We start from the raw sequence: 22688 nt of genomic DNA on the forward strand, positions 1-22688 counted from the left end.
TTATATATGTTCTCACCTGAACAGGACCGACAGACGCAGGGCTTATTTTCACCTGACCAAGCTCCGACAGTTCCTTCTCAATACGGGACACAGCGGCAGCGTCAATTGTCAGCGTAAACATGGAAACCGCCTTCAAGTGCGCTCGGCGTTGACCACAAGTGTCCAGTATGTCCTTCACAGGTCCCTCAGAGCACGGGTGACGTCACACATCCCTTTATTGGTGGACCCTCGGGTGGTGCGATTAGCAACACGTCGGTGTGACGTCAGCCTGCCTCGATGATCCAACAAGGTGACCTTGACGGTCAAGACTGTGTCCTTCACCTTGGCCTTGGCATCGAGCGTCATCTCCTTCAGACGACGCCTGAATTCCTTGACAGAGTTCTCTAGCTTGTCGCAGGTCATGTCGATCTCAGCAACAGCTTCCTGCACCACTTTCTCCGTGGCCTCCAGGTGGCGCTCCAACGCTGCCACAGCTTCTTCCAGCTGTTGCTCTTCCGTCAACAGTGACATCACCATCTGACTGAGCTCCTCACGTGACTTGTCTGCCGCTTCCGCCAGTTCCGTCAGGTCTGGGCATGCGCGGTGCTTGGCGCTGGCACACAGGTGGCAAATGGCGGCCCCGTGAGTGGGACAGAAGAGCTCGCAGGGCTTGCTGGTGTGCACGCTGCAGTGGTCAGGCTGACTGACGGCTAGCTCTTCCGCTGTCATGCTGGACAGGTCTTCCACCTTGTGATGACGAGCCATAGAGAAATTGGTATGCGACTGACCACACGGCTTACACATCATATCATTGCAGGACAGGCAAATAGAGTCAGCCGCAGACTTGCATCCTACACAAACATGATCTTGGCTCAGTACACGTGTACTCTCCACTAGCGCTGCCATGGCGACGTCATCCGGTAAGGCGTCCACCACCTCCACCCACCCCTTTGTCTTACTTTTCTCTTTGGGGTCCGCGATGGCGCCCCTGCAGAGCGGACAGAGGGCCTCGGGGTTGGAGGTGAGCCACGAGAGAAGACAGTGGCGACACAGGACGTGAGCACAGGGCAGCAGTTTGGGGTTCTTGAACAGCTCGTGACACACGGAGCATTCTGTGTCACTATCCGCTGAACTTGCTGCTGTTGCCGTTGCCATGGCAACGAATCAGTCCTGAAAGGAACGACGCGAAAACATAACAGTCTAGAAAAACAAGGTACGAAAGTCCAAAACAATTACATTTTCAGAAGCAACAGTACCTCAAGAAACCACGATCTCTGCAAAAGCAGCTGCGACAATAACTATTACTACTACAACTACTACAACTACTACTACTACTACAACTACTACTACTACTACTACTACTACTACTACTACTACTACTACTACTACTACTACTACTACCACTACTACTTTCTTTCTTTATTTGATGTTTAACGTCGTTTTCAACCACGAAGGTTATATCGCGACGAGGGAAAGGGGGGAGATGGGATAGGGGAAAGGGGGAGATGGGATAGAGCCACTTGTTAAGTGTTTCTTGTTCACAAAAGCACTAATATTTTCCAAATTTCCCCACTGTGTTTTATAAAATAATCATATTATGAAAGCACATACATTCTTATCTTAGTTGTTATGTATTCATTGTTAGTAAACATCGGCATTATTCATGTTTTACTTTAAACGCAATCATTGTTATTTATAGATCACAGGCACCTGATGTAAGTAGGTCACACACGTGTAAATGTTGTGCCCAGTCCTTGTTTTTGTTTCTGTTATTATTTTGGTTAGCAGGTCTAGTTGAGCACGTATTAAGTATCATGTGCCCACTGCTGGTCATTGTGCATTTTAGTTGATGGACTGATGATGTCATTTGTGTGGAGTCGACGCGCGTGCGAGGATATGTATGTGTGGGAGGGGGGGGGGGGGGCGCGGGAGATGGAAGCTTGCTGTATGTTATGTAATGTATATATTGTGTGTGATACGTGGAAATGTGATACTATTTATTTGCATGTATGATACAGGTACAAATGTGATAATTGTAGGCTTATACTAGTGATTCCTGTGTGTGATACATGAAATGTGATATGAATGCTGTTTTTATATGTTATACTCTTACTTTCTCCCAAGCGCAAGACAAATTCTTCTATGAAAATTGAAGCCAATAAAATTTGAGTTGAGTTGAGTTGAGTTAATAAAAAAATTGCTCCAGGGGCTTGCAACGTAGTACAATATATGACCTTACTGGGAGAATGCAAGTTTCCAGTACAAAGGACTAAACATTTCTTACATACTGCTTGACTAAAATATTTACAAACATTGACTATACTAGATGATTACCCGCTTCGCCGGGAAGAAGTAGAGCCGAATACCCGGCCGTCGCCGGGGACCCGGCTTTGCCGGGTGTACGCCGGCATCGCCGGCGCACGAAGGAAGGGAGATCTAAAAATAGTAACGTGCAGTGACCTTCTAAATATAGTAACGTACAAACGGGAAAATGGATTGACGCCGGCGCACGAAGGAAGGGAGATCTAAAAATAGTAACGTGCAGTGAAAAACGAAAATCGGTTCAGCGCTGCGCGCTGAGAGCACGTGTTGAAATATCTCATCGATGAGGTTGTGTCCGGGGTCTCTGTGAATAAGCCCACCAAATTTGAAGCAGATCCATCGAGAACTTTGGCCGTGCATCGCGAAGACACAGACAGACACACAGACACAAGTCGTATATATATAGATTCTATACAAGAACCACTTAACAAGGGGAACAGGAGGAACAGAATCCGTTAGTCGCCTCTTACGACATGCGGGGTGCAGAGAAATAAGGATGTGGAAAAGAAGACTTTTGGTAAGTGAAATAAAGGTGATGGATCCAGTCAGGTAGAAATAAGACAACAAGAAAAGAATTGGAAAACTGCAGGGAATAGTAGGGAGAGTTTTCTTGGAAGGAAATATAGATGAAAGGACTGGTAAGGCAGAAATAAGACAAAAGAAGAGAAGTAAAGGGGTGGGGTGGCTTAGTATAAACACTCCCGCCGCGTGAAGGCGACCCCATATGGGAGCACTACTCCTACTACCACTACTACTACTACTATTCTGCTACTATTACTACTACTACCACTACCACCACTACTACTACTGCTACTACAACTAATACTACTACTACTACCAGCACGGTTAGCCTAGTGGTAAGGTGTCCGCCCCGTGATCGGGAGGTCGTGGGTTCGAACCCCGGCCGGGTCATACCTAAGACTTTAAAATTGGCAATCTAGTGGCTGCTCAGCATGGCGTCTGGCATTATGGGGTTAGTGCTAGGACTGGTTGGTCCGGTGTCAGAATAATGTGACTGGGTGAGACATGAAGCCTGTGCTGCGACTTCTGTCTTGTGTGTGGCGCACGTTATATGTCAAAGCAGCACCGCCCTGATATGGCCCTTCGTGGTCGGCTGGGCGTTAAGCAAACAAACAAACAAACAAACTACTACTACTACTACTACTACTACTACTACTACTACTACTACTACTACTACTACTACACATAATAGCAATGAACACTTATGAACTCACGGCGATGTACAATAGGAAAAAACATCACACTAGAGATGTTGTTTGAAGAGAAAGGGTTTCAGGGCAGATGTGACGGAAGGATGGGATTGTGAATGACGGACAGTTTGTGAGAGTGTTGTTCCAGATGGGAGGGGATCAACAGAGAACGCACGTTTGCCGTTAGCTTTTGGTGGTCGTCTACATTTTTGCTTTTTTTCAATAATCTTATGGTTAGATTTCGCTAAAAAGTTATGTCAGATGATGAATGAACCATGGGGAAAAAAGTTATAGAAAAAAAAATATATGTAAAAAAAGATTTTATTTTTGGGTAGCGTGACTCACGCTTCCAATATTTTGTTTTCTGTTTGCTGAGAACATGGGCTTTGCCTAAAATTACTGACCAATCAAATTCATGTCACTATGCTTATAGCCACGCCCAAACAAGTGCAGCAACAGTTTGACACTTGAGCGCTGTCCACGCTTTTTTTTTAAACGCACGAAATGCACGGGATTTGAGAGGAGTTTTGCGCTTGGCATTTTCCAAATAAGGATATCCTACTATGAGTACTACGCTGGATTATTACAATGAATTTTCAAACGGCTACACTGGCTTCGTCTCTCCTGATCGAAAGGGGGCGTATAGTTGATAATTGTAGATAATAGACTCTGAATTTTAATGGTCAAATGGCGATTTCGGTATAAAAATGTAGACAAGGACCTTTGAGGATGCAGAAGATGAGGCTGTCTGATGACCACCACTACTACTACTACTACTACTACTACTTCTACTACTACTTCTACTACTACTACTACTACTACTACTACTACTACTACTACAACTACTACTACTACTACTTGCTATCCTACAGACAAATGTTGAAGTCATCAACTTGGCTATTACTGAAATACAGTGCTTTTTGTCATGGTACCCCCAAAATGGACGCAAAACCTCTCGTTTTCTACTGCTCATGCGCTCCGGCTACGCCTGCATCAGAAGAAATACGGAAAATATAACGAAGCAAAACAACCTGTTCTGGATATAGACACTGGATTAGACTTTGAGTTCATTTATAAACGTTGCAACGTTGCGCCTTTTCAGAATGTTCGTCGATTGTTGTGTACCTGACGTGTCAGTCACATCGATTTTGGGTTACCCTGACTTCAGTGGCTGTCCAATGACACCTACAATAGAAAACTGTGATTCGAAAAGTGTGCCAGAAAGCTACGTGGGGGGCTTTTAATGGCATGTGTTGTGTGGATGTTATAATTAGGCATTTGTACTGACTTCGTACCAACGGCAGAGTTATACTCCTTGACAGAGTCTCATGTGCCGTTCAATCACTTAGACTGTGATCAGTACAGTTATTCTTTTCAATGATCATATCACACGTGCAGACAGCATATGACTGCCTAAATGAAGGAGGACAACATGGCCATTTACCCGAGAGCCTGCTCGTTCAAAAACACCAAATGACAGCATCAAAACAAAATCACGTGAAAATAGCAGTCCACCAACAATATGGAGAACAAGGGAAGTCGGAGAAAAGTCTATAAGGCTGCATTCTTAAAAACTGTCGTAAGACATAATTAGAGTAAAGTAACACCATATAAAACACTTCATTACGTACAGTGTGTGTGTGTGTGTGTGTGTGTGTGTGTGTGTGTGAGGGTGGGTGTGTGTCGCACAATATTCGAACAGTCCAAATAAAAGTATTTTTCTCAAGAGACAAAACGTGACAATGAGTCACGTAGGTTTAAACACAAATCAAAAGCATATATATCTACAATTCCGGATACAGGTCAAACCAAAAGCGTCTCATAACTGGAATCACACGGATCGAAAGAAAATCATAAATGTGCAAGCATACACGATACACAGTTTAGGCTAATCTATACGACTTGTGACACAAGACTGCGCGCCCCGCGTGAAAGGCTCGATAAAACATCTAGCACAGACAGACAAGGTAATGTGTTGAATGCTGCGCAGGACTGACACACTTCCACACACTGCGACAAAGGACAGGCACACTCAATGTGATCATATGCGTACACCTACAATATTGCCCCTATTTAGGCACTGAATATAGACTTTTATGCAAGCGACGTATTGCAGCTACAAATATATCCAAACTACCACGCAGCTCGTTTTGTTAAAAACATTCACACGCGGTTTGTTTTGTAAAGAACACAATACTCGGCAAACATTGACATTGAGTTTTAACGCAGCAGAGAATGTGATAAACACATACTGATCATGAAGTAAAATCCCTCATCAAAAAATTCACCAAAAGAGAATAAAAAAAAATAAAAAATAAAAATTCTCAAAAATAAAAAAATAAAAAAATAAAAAAAAAATAAAAAAAAAAATCCCTCATCAAAAAAGAGATATGAGAAACATGACAACACAAACAGAGCAAGGCAAGCAGTGTGTAACTCACACACAGCAAGTCTAGCTAGCACCCTCGGTGTCTCACAGCCATTATTGATGATTCAAGCAAACAGAAAACACATTTCCCAGAAACAGAAAGTGGAAACTTTCCCGAATGATTTTCCACACTGAGCGTTATAAGCAACAAGATTGGACAATATAAAAAGAAGAGTTAACAGATAGAGAACACACTTACCTGCTGTGAGGAGCACTGAAACACTGTCAAGGTTTAAAATGTTGAAAATCGCATTCACACAGGACGGTGGGCGTGCCAAACAGGTCACAGGAATGTGCGCGAATCAAACAGGCGCATGTTCTCAACATTTCAATGCAGACATTTGCGAAAGAGTAGAACACACACACAGCCCCCACGGTTTCTTCTTCTTCTTCTTCTTCTGCTTGTGTCTTCTTCTTCTTCTTTTTCTTCTGCGTTCATAGGCAGAAAGTGACTGAAACTCCCGCGTACACTCGTGGTTTTTGCACGAATTGTTTTTCACGTGTATGACCGTTTCTACCCCGCCATTTACACCGCTTTCAAGGAATGCATATGCTTGGTATTTTAGTGTTTTTATTACACCCCGAACTCTGACATGGATTACATGATTTTTACCAAGCGCACTTAGTCTTTGTCTTGTGCTTGCGTGTACACACGAAGGGGGATAATTAAGGCACTAGCAGGTTTGCACATTAGTTGACATGGGAGACCGGACAAATCTCCAACCTTAACCCACCAGGCGGGGACGGGATTCGAACACTCACACTTACGTACGGCAATTGCGCCCGTTGCCCCCACGGTGTAATGAATATGTCTGTTAAATTCCACACACAGTGTCAAGACCACGCACGCACGCACGCACGCACGCACGCACGCACGCGCGCACGCACGCACACACACACACACACACACACACACACACACACACACACACACACACACACACACACACACACACACACAAATAGTTTGTATCCCATACACAGACAGACGCATGCTTTTCAAATTCGAAAGAAAGACGAGGAATTGTGCAGAACATGTACACTGTGCCAACCAACATAATTAAAAAAGCAGTTTATTTACAACACAGAACAGCCTTAGTGGATTGCAAACCATAACACTGTTTTCCGAGTATGCTAGCTGTGCAAGTTACTTGCAGGCTCAATTGTGCGGCGTCACCACATGCCTGCAACGTGCATATTATTTACAGTGCCACCCTGTATTAAGGCTAGCGTCTATAGCTACCTTTTGAAAAAAGTGATAATGCATTCTGTAAAGCAAAGTTTATATGTGTGTGCGTGCGTGCGTGTGTATGTGCGTGCTTGAGTGCGACCAAGTATAACACGCCTCGACATATATACTGTACTTGTTCTTGTCAAAATACCCGACCCTATCTCCAAGCTGAAAACACGATAGCTGTTAACATTGCAATAGAACAGTCTAAGATGATATCAGCACAGCTTCCACTTCTCTTTAACACATGTTCATCACGGTGAGGTTAAGAAAATATCTGTACGTGTCTCAACACAGTATCATATCAACCGTCCTTTCAGCAAAGTTTTCAAAATGTCACCGTTCCTGTCAGACAAAAGGTACTTCTGGTTAGGTTTGTCACTCTGGAGGGGAGTCCAGTCGTCAGCTCAGGATGTTTCTCTACATGGCTGGCACGTGGTCGAGAGTTATAGGTGTGATGTCATATGTCTCTAACGTCAGGCACTGGGCTGTGGTTCTCTGTGTTCCGCTCTCAGCCAAGGTGTGTCGGGGGAAGAACGGACGCCTGGCAAATGAGTATGGGCCTGCATTGAGAATGCTTTCATTTGGAAATACACACAAACACACACACACACACACACACACACACACACACACACATACACACAAACACACACACATACACACACACATACACACACACACCCACACACACACACACATATATATATATATACAGAGAGGAAGAATTGTGGACAGAGACTCACCTGTAAATGTTGCCAACACAGCTCAAAGAAAGCAAAGCAGGGCGTGGGAACAGTGGTGGCGATGACTCCCCGATCACTGCCGTTGACCCACAGGTGGAGCTCTGCCTTGGTCGTCACCATCACTCCCACACGTGTTCCCTCCGACAGGCTAAATGTTGCTTTGTTCAGGTTGTTGTTCTCCTGTTGACATCATGTTGTTTTCATTCACTCACATGTGTGTGTGTGTGTGTGTGTGTGTGTGCACGTGTATTAGTGTGTGTGGGTGTGTGTGTGTGTGTGTGTGTGAGTGTGTGTGTGTGTGTGTTTGTTTGTTTGTTTGTTTGTTTATTTGTTGCTTAACGTCCAGCCGACTACGCAGAGCCATATCAGGACGAGGAAGGGGGGGATGAAGGGGGCCACTTGTCAAGCGATTCCTGTTTACAAATGCACTAACCCATTACTTGTGTCCCAGCAGGCTTTAGTAAAACTAAATTAATACCTACTGGAAGATTACCAGTTTCCAGTATGTTAAAATAGGCTTAACCTATCTACTGCTGGACTTACATCAGAACACTAACAGATTAAACTATACATGAATCGCGAGACAAGCGGCAAGAGAAGAGATTTTTGGAAAAAATACAGGTGAATGAGCAAGAAGGCAGAAAAAAGAAAATAATTCATGAAGAAAAAGAGAGCATGACAGGAAAGAGGAACCAAAAATCTAACTAACAGCAAACTAGAAAGCTCCTGCGGTTCCAAAAACAGGAGGGGCCTTTAATTTCATAACCGCAGTGCCCCACTGCGGGTGTGTGTGTGTGTGTGTGTGTGTGTGTGTGTTAACAAAAATGTTGCCTTAATGACATCCGACAGCGATTGACCCCAAAAATCAACGTCGCTAATAAATTGGCTTACATTTTGTATCTGATACTTTCTGTGTGTGTTGAAATAGGTTTGACTAGAATATCATAATGTTAAACTTCCTGAAGCTATACTTATATATATTTTTTGACATGGCAGATGGTGAACACTTTAAAACAGCGCTTTATTTCACTCAACTTACATATTTTTCAGAGTACTATCACTTTTACATCTCCTGATGCTATTTTTCAACATAAGGGTAATGGTACGTTTTGAAGGTCTGTGCAAATATGTCACGGTCAATGTTTTTCTCTTTTTTGCTTATGCGGTTGTGGGGACTCTGCTCTGCATACTGTCATTTTGTGGTTAAAATAGATCGGACGCGTCAGAAAATATGCACATGCGAATTAAGAAACTGATCTAATTTTAGCCCACGAAAACGTCACGTAATTACGCTATTTCCAGCCATATCGGATAGACACGTTACAATATTTCGAACGTAAACACATCATTGCCAGAAACGTAAACCAGGGATTAATACCACTTCCAATATAGGTAATGTGGTTGTAACTGTTCGGTCAGAAACTCCATTAAATTACCCAACCCGCGTTTATCTCAATCTTGGCATGACATCATATTCACATGTCTGTAACATAAAGTCTGTCCGACTGATTTCTCTATTTTTCACACTTGTTACAGCACGTTCTAAAAATATCCCAGGCATAATATTAGTGAAATCGACTGTTTGTGTCGATCGGTGTGGCTTAAAAAAGGTTCCCTGAACACACTTGTATATTCTAAACATTATTATTTTAAAGACAAAGCCAACATAACTTTGGAAACAATCCCCAACACATTTTCTGTTTTCCTTTCTTGTAACCAAAAATTGGTATCAAAAAGTGTCGTAACTTTAAAATGTAGACATATATATCATGCAGCGTATGATACACACTAACGAGCAAAGTTGTGTCAACATGACCTTACTGTGTGTCCACGGTTATACACAGCATGACTGATAACAACAGCCTCACTTCCCCATCCACTGTAAGCTGTGTCAGGCAGACGGAGGTGATCGGGATCAGTCAGCACCACTCCACACGGCAGGTAGCGGTAAATGTCCTGCTGGTCTAGCTTGTCTATTCGGATCTGCACACAATTCCGTTTCTGTTACAATTTAACTTCAAATGTTGTTTTGTTTAGGGATCTGAGTGTTTGCACATGTTGGCAGACAGACAACGACAATGACAAAGACAAATGCAATTCTTTATTTAACAATGGTAATAGAGTATGAAGTCATATTTTTTTTGTTTTACATCAGGCACCGGAGAGGGACACACAGACAAAAAGGCAGACAGGCAGACAAACAAACACACACACACACACACACACACACACACACGCACACACACACACATATGAGTTGCAGCTCTTGAAACTGGAACAGTCTGAGGGCAAGAGAATGATACAGAACATGGAGAACGCGATTCTCAACTTGGCCGAACAAATTCAGCTGACAAATAGAAGTCACAAAGAAGAGATCAAGGAACTGACTGACATGTTGTCGACACACCCCAAGACGAGACAACAAGATGTGACAACTCAAACGACGTATTCAGATATCCTTACGTACAGCACATCCGTAAAAGAACAACTACATGAGAAAAAACAGAAGGTTCCAAAGACCACGTGCCAACCTCAAAAGAATGGAAGCATGAACCATGACATCAGCATCGAAATGACACCAGAAAAATCGTGCACAAAACCAATGACGTCATCAGGAATAGAGGTGAATAAAAGGGTTGATCAAGTCAGAGATATAACATCGAAATCGCCATACGAGAAGATGGAAAACAAAGACCATGAAGCCGAAAAGGCAATGACGTCAACAACATCGAACAATCTGACGTCATCAAGAAATCCTCGTGTAAAAAAGAAAAACAAAAGCCCGATCAGCGTGTTGAAAAGACATCGCCGTGAAGATTCTTTTGACTTTGTTGATTCAACAGCGAGTGAGTCCAATTCAGATGAAGATCAGGAAGACGTTGTGTTTGAAAACCTGTCGCGACAAGAGCACAGCGAGGAAGAAAACTCTCTACCAACAGTCTACCTCATTCATGACAGTGTATTGAAACATGTCGATCCAGGCCGAATGCAAAAAACGTACGGTCTGAAGATAGTAAAAAAACATGTAGTGAACATCAAGGATTGCCAAGAAACAGTGGAGAACATTCACAAAACTCCAGATGCAATTATGTTTCATGTCGGGGTGAATGACATCAAGAAAGAAAAAGGTCAGAGAGCGGCAAAAATGATGACCAAATGTGTGGAGGCAGCCAAACAGCGATTCAAAGAAGCCAAAGTTGTCGTGAGTAAGATCATTCCAACTAAAGTAATGGATCTGAACACTCAACGAGAGGTATTCAATGCTGTGTGCGCAGCAGACATGGCGGAGACAGGAATTTCCTTTGTCTCACATGAAAACGTATATTCGCTGTCGAACAGAGACGGAATACATCCAACGATGAAAGGCGCGGCAGTCCTGGCAAGAAACATTGGCCAACACCTTGACCATATTTTGTGGGAAAGGCAGGGAAACCATCACTCAGAACACCAAGCTGCCAGACCAATCCAACAACATACGGGTCATTATCATCGCCAATTTCATCACCAGTCTCGCCCACCACCATTTGAACGACGACACCAGCAAACGGGAAGACAGAGAACATGGGAGAGCAATGGAAGATGGAGTGGACATCATCATAGTCCACCAAAGAGAGATTCAGCCTTCATGCATCCTCACATGATGAGACCATGGAACTGGAGTCCACAACCACGACCACGCGATAGATATTTCTTTTAATAATATCGTGATAGATATTTTGTTCGTTAATAACGTATTCGATTCTTTCAAAAATGTTAGTGTTACGACGAAGGTAACTTTTCATACAAACCATACATGTTTGATAATAGTACATTCAGTATTAATGTTTTGTCGTGGAACCTAAAAGGGTATAAAGAAACAATCGACGGACAAACAACCAACAAATTGCAGGATGATAGCGTTATAAAATCTTTATGTGGATATGACATTATTATGCTGGAGGAGATGCACCTGGACGAGGACCATGCCGAAGAAGTATTTCTATCAGGATTTGTAAAACGTCACTTTTATAGAAAGAGAAGAACAAATGCAACCAGTGCTTCTGGGGGTATTAGTTTATTCATAAGAGAAAACATATCTTCAAACTTCCAAATCCTACAAAAAAGCAACAGTGACATTATTTGGCTGAAAGTTCAAAAGGATAACAAAGAACACGACATTTATTTAGGGTGTGTATATATTCCGCCCGAATCGTCATCCTTTGGAAAAGATTTTACTGAGGAATTGTGGGACAAGTTAGAGAATGACTTAGATGAATTAATACCCAAAGGTAACGTGATCTTATGCGGAGACTTCAATGCAAGAACGGGTGAACTGATCGATTATCTAAAGTTAGATAGCGAAAGTCTTAGGTATTCTTTGCCATCAACTTATTGCTTTGACTATCTACATGAAAGACATTCTTCAGATAAGGTCATACAAAAACAAGGTAGAAGGTTGATAGATTTGTGCCATAATAATAACATGTATATACTTAATGGAAGGTCCTTGGGAGACTTAAGTGGGCGATACACATGTTATACACCCCAGGGTTGTAGTGTAGTAGACTATTTTCTTTGTTCTCAGGAACTAATCAAGGATGTAATACATATGAAAGTACAAGATTTAACTGTATATTCAGATCATTGTCCTTTAGAACTAAGAATTCGAATTCCGTTCAAAAACAAAAATGCCAATGTTAAACCTAACATCAATTGTAAACATAATAAATGTTCAATTAATAACCAAGGAAAAGCAGAAGATATAATATATCAGTGGGACAGCAATTCACAAGTTAAATTCAAACAGGAGTTAGACACACGAGACATGAAACATTTACTTCAGAACATAAACGACGAAATTGAAACAATGCATACATGTGAAGAGAAATATTACTCAGACGAGTGTGTTAACAATTTAACAGACAAAATAACAGCAATGCTAAACACGGCTGCAAAAAAATGCTTGAACAAGAAAATCAAGAACCGCAATTTTACGAAAAAGAATAGAAAACATAAAAAATGGTTCGATAATGACTGTTTTTTACAAAGGAGAGAATTAAAATCATTATTAAATGCTCTAAATAGATACCCTTATGATGTAAATTTATGTCAGAAATACTACTCAAAAAGAAAAAAATACAAAGCAATATTAAAGAAAAAGAAAAGGATTTTTAAAGATAATTTAGTAAAGAAATTGAATGACGAATTTAATAACGATCCAAGTGCTATGTGGAAAACTCTAAAAGATTTAAAGACGATGGGTGAAGTCAATACAACTAAAAAATGTGCAATCAATCCAATGAAATGGATTGATCATTTAGAGAAATTGATAGGAACAGAAACTAAAGTTTCTGATGAAAGAAAATACATAGTAAACGAGGAATTAAAGAAGATGCATACACATTGTTATACACCTATTTTAGATGACCCCATAACAGAGAAAGAATTAAAAAAAGAATGTAAAACGTTGAAAAATAAGAAGTCATCCGGAAAAGATAGAATAACCAATGAAATTATAAAAGCAAGTTTAGATCATATGACTAAAATATTAGTTAATCTATTCAACATTATTCTTACAAGTGGTAACTATCCTACAGAATGGAAGACTGGAATAAGTGTACCATTGCATAAAAAAGGAGATCCAATGAATCCGAGTAACTATAGAGGAATCACTCTTAGTAGTAATTTGGGAAAATTGTTTTGTAAAATCATAAATTCAAGAATCAACAACTTTTTAGAAAAAAAGAATATTTTGATAAAAGAACAAGCTGGGTTTCGAAAAGGATACCGAACGATGGATCAAATATTTATTCTGAAGAAAATTGTAGACGATATTATCAATACTAAAAATGGTAGATTATATGGATGTTTCGTAGATTTTCAAAAAGCTTTTGATAACGTTTGGCATGATGCACTTTTACTTAAGATATACAAAACTGGCATAAGAGGTAAATGCTACAATATAATCAAAAACATGTATATTAATACAAAGATATGCACACAAATGCAAGGTGGATATTCACCAGATGTATTGGTTAAAAAAGGAGTACATCAAGGAAATACATTAAGCCCAACTCTTTTTAATATTTTCATTAATGATATAACAGATGGAATGCCTGACGTTGATTCGCCATACATTAACCAGAATACAAAAATATCGTGTCTACTGTATGCAGATGATCTAGTACTTCTTTCAAAATCAAAAATAGGATTACAAAATAAGTTAGATTATCTAAATAACTATTGCCTACAGTGGGGTTTGAAAATTAACATAGAAAAAACAAAAATTATAGTATTTTGTCATATAAATCCAAAAATGCACACAATATTTAAATGTGGAACTGATGTAATCAAAGTAACAGATCAATATAAATATTTAGGGGTCATATTCAACAAGAATGGAAATTTTGATACAGCTCAAGATCATTTAAGTAAACAAGGTAATAAAGCAGCACATTCCCTCCGCAGAATTTTCAGCAATCAAAACGTGCAAATAGACACAATGATACATTTATTTGATTCACTTGTAAATCCGATATTAACATATGGCGCTGAAATCTGGTATCCGTTTACGTTTAATAATAAAATAAAACAAACAAATACTGATCATTTCTTTGGATCATGTTTATCTAGCAAAACTCCTCATGAATTTGTTCATATCAAATTTTGTCGATTCCTTCTTGGAGTTCATAGAAAAGCTATGTGGATACCTGTACTGGGGGAATTAGGAAGGTTCCCTTTAGGATTAAAAATTTTATCACAAACAATAGCATTCTGGGCGCATATTCTAGACTCCAAACAAGATTCGTATATACATCAATTATATGACTCAATGTTGCTCCATCCGACAGAAACGCCATGGCTACAATTTGTTAGACAATCTCTTTGTAACTTAGGTTTTAGTCACGTTTGGCATAACCAATCTACATTAAATGTACACAAATTAAAGTTTGCCATTGACAAAAAACAACAAGAGGAATATATAAGATACTGGACAAAAGAAAAATCAGATACATATTCCAGACTTAAGTTTTATTCTATGATCAGTAAATCTTACGAAATGCAGTCATACTTAATACAAATTAAGAATAATAAACACAGAAAGATGTTAAGCAGATTAAGGACTAGCACACATTGTCTAAAAATTGAAAGTGGAAGACATCAGAATATCCCTAAAGAAAATCGTCTTTGTATTGAATGCAATGTCATAGAAGATGAAATACATTTTCTAGATAAATGCAATAAATATGTTAAATTAAGGGATGAATTTAAAGAAGATGCTTCACATATCAATATGAAATATGCTAACAAAAATCCAAGTAACTTATTTTTAGAAGACGAAGTTCAAGTTCGTCTTGGCAAATTTGTTACGGATTGTTTTAGCATTGTATAATGCATTATTATTATTTGTTGTTTGTTGTGTCAATAACTTTACTGGTTCATGACAATAAACATTATTCTATTCTATTCTATTCTATTCACATACACACACACACATACACATACACACGCACACACACATACACACACTAACACACATATATACACGCACGCACGCACGCACACACACACACACACACACACACACACACGCACACACACACACACACACACCTCATACAACACGTCGGGCACCATGGGCTGGTCAGCAACAACAATACCACTGTTCCCACCCCCCACTCTCTCTGCTGTCAGACCGTCGTTGCTCAGTACAATGTCCGTCCCGTGGTTTGTGTGAAAACGCCACCCAAGGTTCTGCATCAACGAGACATCACAAACATTTAGTCAATCGCCAATCAACAACCCAAAGGGACTGATGACGAGATGCAAACAAAACTTAATCATTATATCCATCGCAGCAGAGGTTGTTGTAACGTATGCAAAGTACTCACAGTGAATCGTCAAGTGTATCAGGGAATAACTAAATTGTCGTAGCTAGACTGTGACAAAATAGCGTTTGTTTCCTACCAACGTGTGCCATTATTTGTGTTTAGAATGCTGCATCACAATGCCAACTTTAGAGAAACACACGTTATTTGTAAAAAAAAAAAAAAAAAAAAAAACTTGAAATGATTTTATCAATGCAGACATGTTTTATTTTAATGAAAACTTATTCCAGTTTTGAAATAATGATAATTATGGTATTTTCTCTGTTTCTATTGTGCGCGTCTTAACAAGTACAAATGTTAGTGCGCTTCGCAAGGAATCCCATACAAATATGATCTTTTGCATTGTGTAAACTAAATGCGATGGCGTTTTTGTATATTAGTCAACCTTTCACAGGCTGACTATCAGAGGGTAAAAAGCAACAAAAACAAAACCCATTATAGATGATCTTACCTGAACAGGACCTACAGACGCAGGGCTTATCTTCACCTGACCAAGCTCCGACAGTTCCTTCTCAATGCGGGCCACAGCGGCAGCGTCAATGGTCAGCGTAACCATGGAAACCGACTTCAAGTCCGCTCGGCGTTGACCACAAGTGACCAGTAAGTCCTTCACGCGGTCCCTCAGAGCACGAGTGACGTCACACATCCCTTTATTAGTGGACCCTCTGGTGGTTCGATCAGCAACACGTCTGTGTGACGTCAGTCTGCCTCGATGATCCAACAAGGTGACCTTGACGGCTAAGACTGTGTCCTTCACCTTGGCCTTGGCATCAAGTGTCATCTTCATTAGACGACGCCTGCATTCCTTGACGGAGTTCTCTAACTTGTCGCAGGTCTGGTCGATCTCAGCAACAGCTTCCTGCACCACTTTCTCCGTGGCCTCCAGGTGGCGCTCCAACGCTGCCACAGCTTCTTCCAGCTGCTGCTCTTCCGTCAGCAGTGACGTCATCATCTGACTGAGCTCCTCACGTGACTTGTCTGCCGCTTCCGTCAGTTCAGTCAGGTCTGGGCATGCGCGGTGCTTGGCGCTGGCACACAGGTGGCAAATGGCGGCCCCGTGAGTGGGACAGAAGAGCTCGCAGGGCTTGCTGGTGTGCACGCTGCAGTGGTCAGGCTGACTGGTTGCTAGCTCTTCCGCTGTCATGCTAGACAACTTCTCTATCTTGTGATGGTGATTGGCAGAGAATTTGATGTGCACCTGACTGCACGCCTTACAAACCATATCGCTGCAGTTCAGGCAGATAGAAACGGCGACTGACTGACACGCAACACACACGTGATCCTTGCTCAGTACACGTGTACTCTCCACCAGCGACGCCATAGCGACGTCATCCGGTAAGGCGTCCACCACCTCCTCCCACCCCTTCGTCTTGCTTTTCTCTTTTGGGTCCGCGATGGCGCCCCTGCAGAGCGGACAGAGGGCCTCGGGGTTGGAGGCGAGCCAGGAGAGAAGACAGTGGCGACACAGGACGTGAGCACAGGGCAGCAGTTTGGGGTTCTTGAACAGCTCGTGACACACGGAGCATTCCGTCTCAGTGTCCACTGAACTTGTGCCAGCTGCCGTTGCCATGGTTACAAGTTAGTCCTGATGGAGCAACACACACATGACAATGTGAATGCAAAGAACAAAGGTCTAACAAAATTAGTGCGAAAGAGGTAAGGATTCCAACAGATCCAACCACCACTGCAATGCAAGCAACACCTGACTCGGCATTTCTACTAAAGGCAACAACAACAACAACAACAACAACAACAACAACAACAACAACAACAACAACAACAATAACAACAGCTACTTGCACCAGCAACTTGCACCAGCAACAGCAACTACATTTGTTAAAGGGAAGAAGGACTTGTCATGCTTAAAACATGACAGCGTAAAGCTTGCTAGTAAGACACAATGGATCTCTCCGACGCTAGGTAGATTAAAATAACATAGGCAAAACAAACAAGTAAAATAATTGAACAATGTTTTTTTTAACGAAAGAAAAAAGATTGGCAAAAGCACACTATTAATCCCAAATAAAATGTGAGAACCTGGTGTACTCGTTTTGCGCCCACTACCAGATCATGGTTTGTTACTTGCCCCCATCCACCCGGTTGATGCCCCCTTCGAACAGCAATGATATGTGTGTGGACTTTTTAAAAGAACAGCGACTTACAATTAACAAAAAACGCACAAGTTGCAGGATATTTTGTCTGTACACATCTGTGGATCCACGGATTGCAACTTTGATTGGACAATGTATCAATGAATATCATGCATAAACGTTAGAAACGCGTACTCTGCTCTTGGCGTCAACACAGGGTGTATTGCAATGTTCACACCAGTATCGTATCATGAGATCCGGGAAACATGTTTTCAAATCAATTTTCAAAGGAGAAGTCCTCAGCGAATTTCAGTAGTTATAGCTACACAGCTAAACAAAATCAAATAACGTAGTTTGGCTGTTACCTCTTTATGGTTTACATTTGAGTTAATCTATTTGTGCACACACAAAACGCAGCAGAATACAACCTTCAGAGCATAACCTGCAACGGCGTCGACAACCCTTCAACACTACTTAACGAAGGGAGATAAAAACACTTCTTAACGAAAGGAGATACAAGAAGAACTAAACGCGCTTCAGAAATACAGGCACACAATATAAAACACAAGTACACACATTGTACAAAACAGAAGGAACCTAATGAAATAATGTGTACGTCAACAACGTCAAAAGGAATGTTCAAAAAGCCATGGACAATGATCGAACTGAAAACACACAGGTGAATCCGCATTGTTGAACAGGGACGAACATTCTACATGCGCTCTACGATATCATATTATGTGCGACTTGCTACACAAAGACTGCGTGCCCCGCGTGAAACGCTCGATAAAACATCTAGCACAGACAGCGAGACAGCGCTGTACACAACATGATGACTGACAGTGACACACTGACACACACTGCGATACAACATCTAGCACAGACAGCACAGCACACAACATGGGACTGACACACAGACACACACTGCGATAAAACATCTAGCACAGACAGCAAGACAGTGCTGAACACAACATGGGACTGACACACAGACACACACTGCGATACAGAACAGGCACACACGTATGTAAAGACATACTTAAACATATTATGTTCCCCCTTACTTATTCTCTGCGGATAAACACTTTTCTGAACAAGCAGGTTCGTGATAAAGAACCTACTTTACTACAGTGTTTTCTATGTTTAAAAACACCGCATATCTGGCCAAACGACACTGTTCAAGGCATCTCACCGCTATGATCGATTGAAGCAAACCAAAAACACATTTCCGGGAAACAGAAAGTAGGAACTTGCTCAGTTGTTATCCCGCATCTTGCTTCATCCACACGTCCCAGCAACAAGGAGGGCCTGTCTGAGAAGCGGAGATTAGCAGAGAACACACTTACCTGCTGTGATGAACAGTACACGACCTCCCCGGTTTGATATGTCGGTCAAAATACACACACAGTGACAAGACCGTGTCGCAGTGACCTCGCAATGCTATGGGGAAAACACAGCGGAGTGCGGGTGTATCAAACAGGTCACGTGACTAACTGTCATCGAACAGGCGCTTGCTTTTGATCTTGCAATAAAGAAGGGTTGCAAAAGAGCACTTCATCACCTGCTGTAATAAATCACCCAAGGGTTCATGTTTTGTTTTGTTTGTTAACTGCACAGTCAGAGCCAAGCCTGGATAGCACTTTGTTATGGTATATTTAGAAAGTTGACTTGGCAGCATGTTAAGTGGATCACATGAGTTTCTTCAGTCATCACTGGTGTGTTCAAGTATGGACTTGCTTTCATCATCACTGACCGAGGTAACAGAGACAACTTAATCTACTGCACTCACGTGCTGCCAAACACTGCACTCTCCGTCCTAAACATGTTCATTCCGGTAAAACACAGTGCTGGGTGTGCAGCTGTTATGATTGACTGTTCCGTACGCTGCAGCGGTTTGCCTAGCATGATTACCTTCAATAAGCTTTAGAAGTCAGAGGCGTTGTGACACGGATGAAAACGAAAACCGAGTATCACCTCTCAGTCAGTAATGAGGTGTCTATTGTTTCTGCAACAAAACAACGTGTGTGGTGCATGGTGACTCTGAGTCACTGGACTCATAATTGTGACCGAGCAGCTCTGCCAATGGTTTGTTAATCTGTTACGTAAGCTTATTTGTTGTTCAGGTATTTATTCAAAAATGCAGTTGACATTATAAGATGTTTGATGGGTTGTTGACAGATCATGCAGCTTTTTTGTCGGTCCGAGGAGGAGCATATATGCCCCCGAGGACCGACAAAAAAGCTGGTCTGACAACAAACCACCAAACATCATTGTTGTCATCATTAGGGTAGTGAGAAAACAAGTGCCAAATCAACACAGGGAGCCATGCTTTGAAACACGAGTTCCGTTTTTGGTAACTCATGGTTTGGGGCCCCAGCACGTTGTTGCAATCAAAGCTGGCGTGTGAAATCAACTTTCTGTGTTTTGAGTTCATAAAATGTTGAGATAAATATGTCAGGTTTGAGGATGCACAGTTATGTATGTTCCTCTCAGTATTCCACCCCCTCGGGTTTCAGTTGTAAATATTAAGCTTAGTGATCGAATGTGGAAGCTACGTTGGGTCAAAGGTCACAGAAGATTTGCGTCGTGCAGCGAAGAAAAGAATCGCGATCCTGTTTCTTGTTTCCGACTCATTGCCTCTTTGTTTTTCATTAGACCTGTCAGTCTGCTTGCTCGGCTTTGTTAGATGTTTGAATATCTTGTTGCATGCTATGTTCTTTGCTTTTATTATTATTTCTTATTTGCACTTCGTTTATTGATACAACGTCTTGTGCACGGGTCAATATTTGTGTGTCAGGGGTCAATTGGTTTGACTTGAACTTGACGTTCATGTTTCTCCGAACGTCTTTGTATCGAAACACAGATACACGCACTCCATGACTTTGTAAGAAGACAAAACATAGGTTTCAATTGTTTGTGGTGAAATGATGACCTTTCATGAAGTAGTTTTGTTTTTTGTTTACTTTTGCCAGTTTGCCTGTTCGTTTTTGGAACTTTGCAAAGCAGTGTCGTGTCGTCTGTTTAGGTCTGGGGAAACGCCAATGAAAAGCGCCGAAGAATCCCCGAGCGTTTCTATTGGGTTTGCTTTTGATTATCCATGTATAAACTGCTTCCAGCAACTATGGTAAACGGGGATTTATTGCATGGGGAACATGCGATTTATTTCCCAGGTGTTTGTGAATGAAAACTCGTTAAAATGATGACAATGGGTTTTGTTTGTATCTACAAATTGTTAATATAGATAGATAGATAGATAGATAGATAGATAGATAGATAAATATGGTTCAAGAGATTCAACCACACACACACACACACACACACACATACACACACATTTTAAATTCAAGTTTATTGAAATCATGACAGAACAATTCAGTTGTGAATGTCATAGCCCTGGGACATTGTTTTACAAAATTGCAGCGGTAGAAGTTACACTGCAATTGGTTGGTTATGTATGTAGTTGTTTGTGTGTTTCTTCAGCCTATTTGGCTATTAAACACTGTGTGCTTTGTTTATTTACATGGTGGGCTCTCTATGTACATTCATTTCGTTCAGTCAATTGAAGAAGGTTGTACAAAGTTAATATATTTCCACACGTTTTTTTTATCAAGTCTTGCTGATTTTGTTTATATAATTTAAACAACTTGTTGGTGAGGGAAGGGGTAGGGTGGGGGGGTGGCGGGGGTTGTTGTGTGGATGTAGGCCCCGGATTAAAGCTTTCACAGTACCTACACTGCACTGTGTGGCAAGAATTTCGTTGACACTACTCAAACCGAACAAAGGAAAGAAAATATTCCATCCATTGTCGTACCCTAACTAAACAATATATTTCAAATTTCATTCATTCAAACTTTCTGTGCCATTAATAGCGACATATGTTTGCCCACGATGTCATTTTCACGCTCGTCAGCAACACGGGGGATATAACCGGCTTGACACTGAGCAGCCTGGTGTATGCCGTGCATGGCACGATTCAAGGCAGACTTCGTTGTTTTACTCCGGAGTTTGTGTTCCTTGTCTGGATCAAATGTATATGCTACAGCTTCACTGGTGGTCACATTTGCTTCGATCTGCATTGAGGGTGGAAGTATAGTTGGTATACTTTCCGCGTAATTTCCCATCATAGCTGGACATTGTGGTGATCGAACGCCGAAAATGGCTGCTCGATGCGTTTTGAAGGCGAACCTGCTTCTAATTGTCGCCAAAACAGCTCGTAATCAGCTTCTGTACGGAAGTCTGAGGGTCCAAGGAGTCATACCATTGCAAAGAAGGGCTATTTTAAAGTTAAATGCTACGTCAGAGCGTGCACACGAGAGGTGGTCAAATAGTCGAGAAGGTCGAACACCATATTGCCTTCCTTGATATGAGTCACAAACTTCATGACGTTTTTTTCGCGCCAGCAGTTCTACTTATCTATGACATATCTCCTTCACTTATGTCTCTGCTGTCGAGTTCGTGGAAGGCATCGCAGTGACCGACCGTCTCGCTGGTTATTTCCCGTACAGCAACAACAAAACCAGAGACGAAGAGTGTTTGACGAAGGCTTTATTTCTCAGAACACAAAACTAGGAATTTGGTTTTGTTGGAGATGAAAACCAAACAAACAGACACTATAGACAGATCAAAATAAAGCAAATCAAAAGACAAATTAAAGCAACATCTAACCAAGAAAAAAAAGCAATGCAAATTCGACAAAAATCGATTGAAAATATTTTGCAATGGTTAATTCTGACAATACATTCTGGTCAACAGAATATCATCATTGATGTGAAAGCAAACCGTTGGTATATCTCTTAACACAATATCATCACCAGTG

At 41.3% G+C, this 22688-nt stretch overlaps 3 protein-coding genes and 1 long non-coding RNA gene across 5 annotated transcripts in view; all 4 read right to left on the reverse strand.

The window, feature by feature from the left end:
- Positions 1–22688, reverse strand: part of LOC138976321 (transcription intermediary factor 1-alpha-like) — a 46752-nt gene that overhangs the window by 14479 nt on the left and 9585 nt on the right. The gene's annotated exons all lie outside the window — the stretch shown is intronic.
- On the reverse strand, positions 23–6238 carry LOC138977444 (E3 ubiquitin-protein ligase TRIM45-like). Its single transcript, XM_070350320.1, has 2 exons — positions 6140–6238; positions 23–1149 (listed from the first exon to the last, which is right to left on the reverse strand). Exon 2 carries the CDS (start codon positions 1132–1134, stop codon positions 175–177), a length of 960 nt encoding a protein of 319 aa, XP_070206421.1. The 5' UTR covers positions 1135–1149; positions 6140–6238; the 3' UTR covers positions 23–174.
- Positions 7014–9911, reverse strand: LOC138976341 (uncharacterized). Its single transcript, XR_011458947.1, has 3 exons — positions 9739–9911; positions 7918–8097; positions 7014–7715 (listed from the first exon to the last, which is right to left on the reverse strand). It is a non-coding gene; the product is annotated as an uncharacterized lncRNA (long non-coding RNA).
- LOC138976940 (E3 ubiquitin-protein ligase TRIM45-like) lies at positions 11996–19200 on the reverse strand. Its single transcript, XM_070349834.1, has 4 exons — positions 19065–19200; positions 16237–17370; positions 15511–15651; positions 11996–12010 (listed from the first exon to the last, which is right to left on the reverse strand). Exons 2-4 carry the CDS (start codon positions 17353–17355, stop codon positions 11996–11998), a joined length of 1275 nt encoding a protein of 424 aa, XP_070205935.1. The 5' UTR covers positions 17356–17370; positions 19065–19200.

Source organism: Littorina saxatilis, linkage group LG9 (assembly GCF_037325665.1).
Source record: "Littorina saxatilis isolate snail1 linkage group LG9, US_GU_Lsax_2.0, whole genome shotgun sequence".
NCBI lineage: Eukaryota > Metazoa > Mollusca > Gastropoda > Littorinimorpha > Littorinidae > Littorina > Littorina saxatilis.

Excerpts from the sequence above, each read along its gene's own strand:
- LOC138977444 (XM_070350320.1), bottom strand. The coding sequence starts at position 1,134 with ATGGCAACGGCAACAGCAGCAAGTTCAGCGGATAGTGACACAGAATGC.
- LOC138976940 (XM_070349834.1), bottom strand. The coding sequence starts at position 17,355 with ATGGCAACGGCAGCTGGCACAAGTTCAGTGGACACTGAGACGGAATGC. Across the intron at positions 15,652-16,236 it reads CGTCTGTAGGTCCTGTTCAG|AACCTTGGGTGGCGTTTTCA; the intron begins GTAAGATCATCT and ends TCGTTGATGCAG.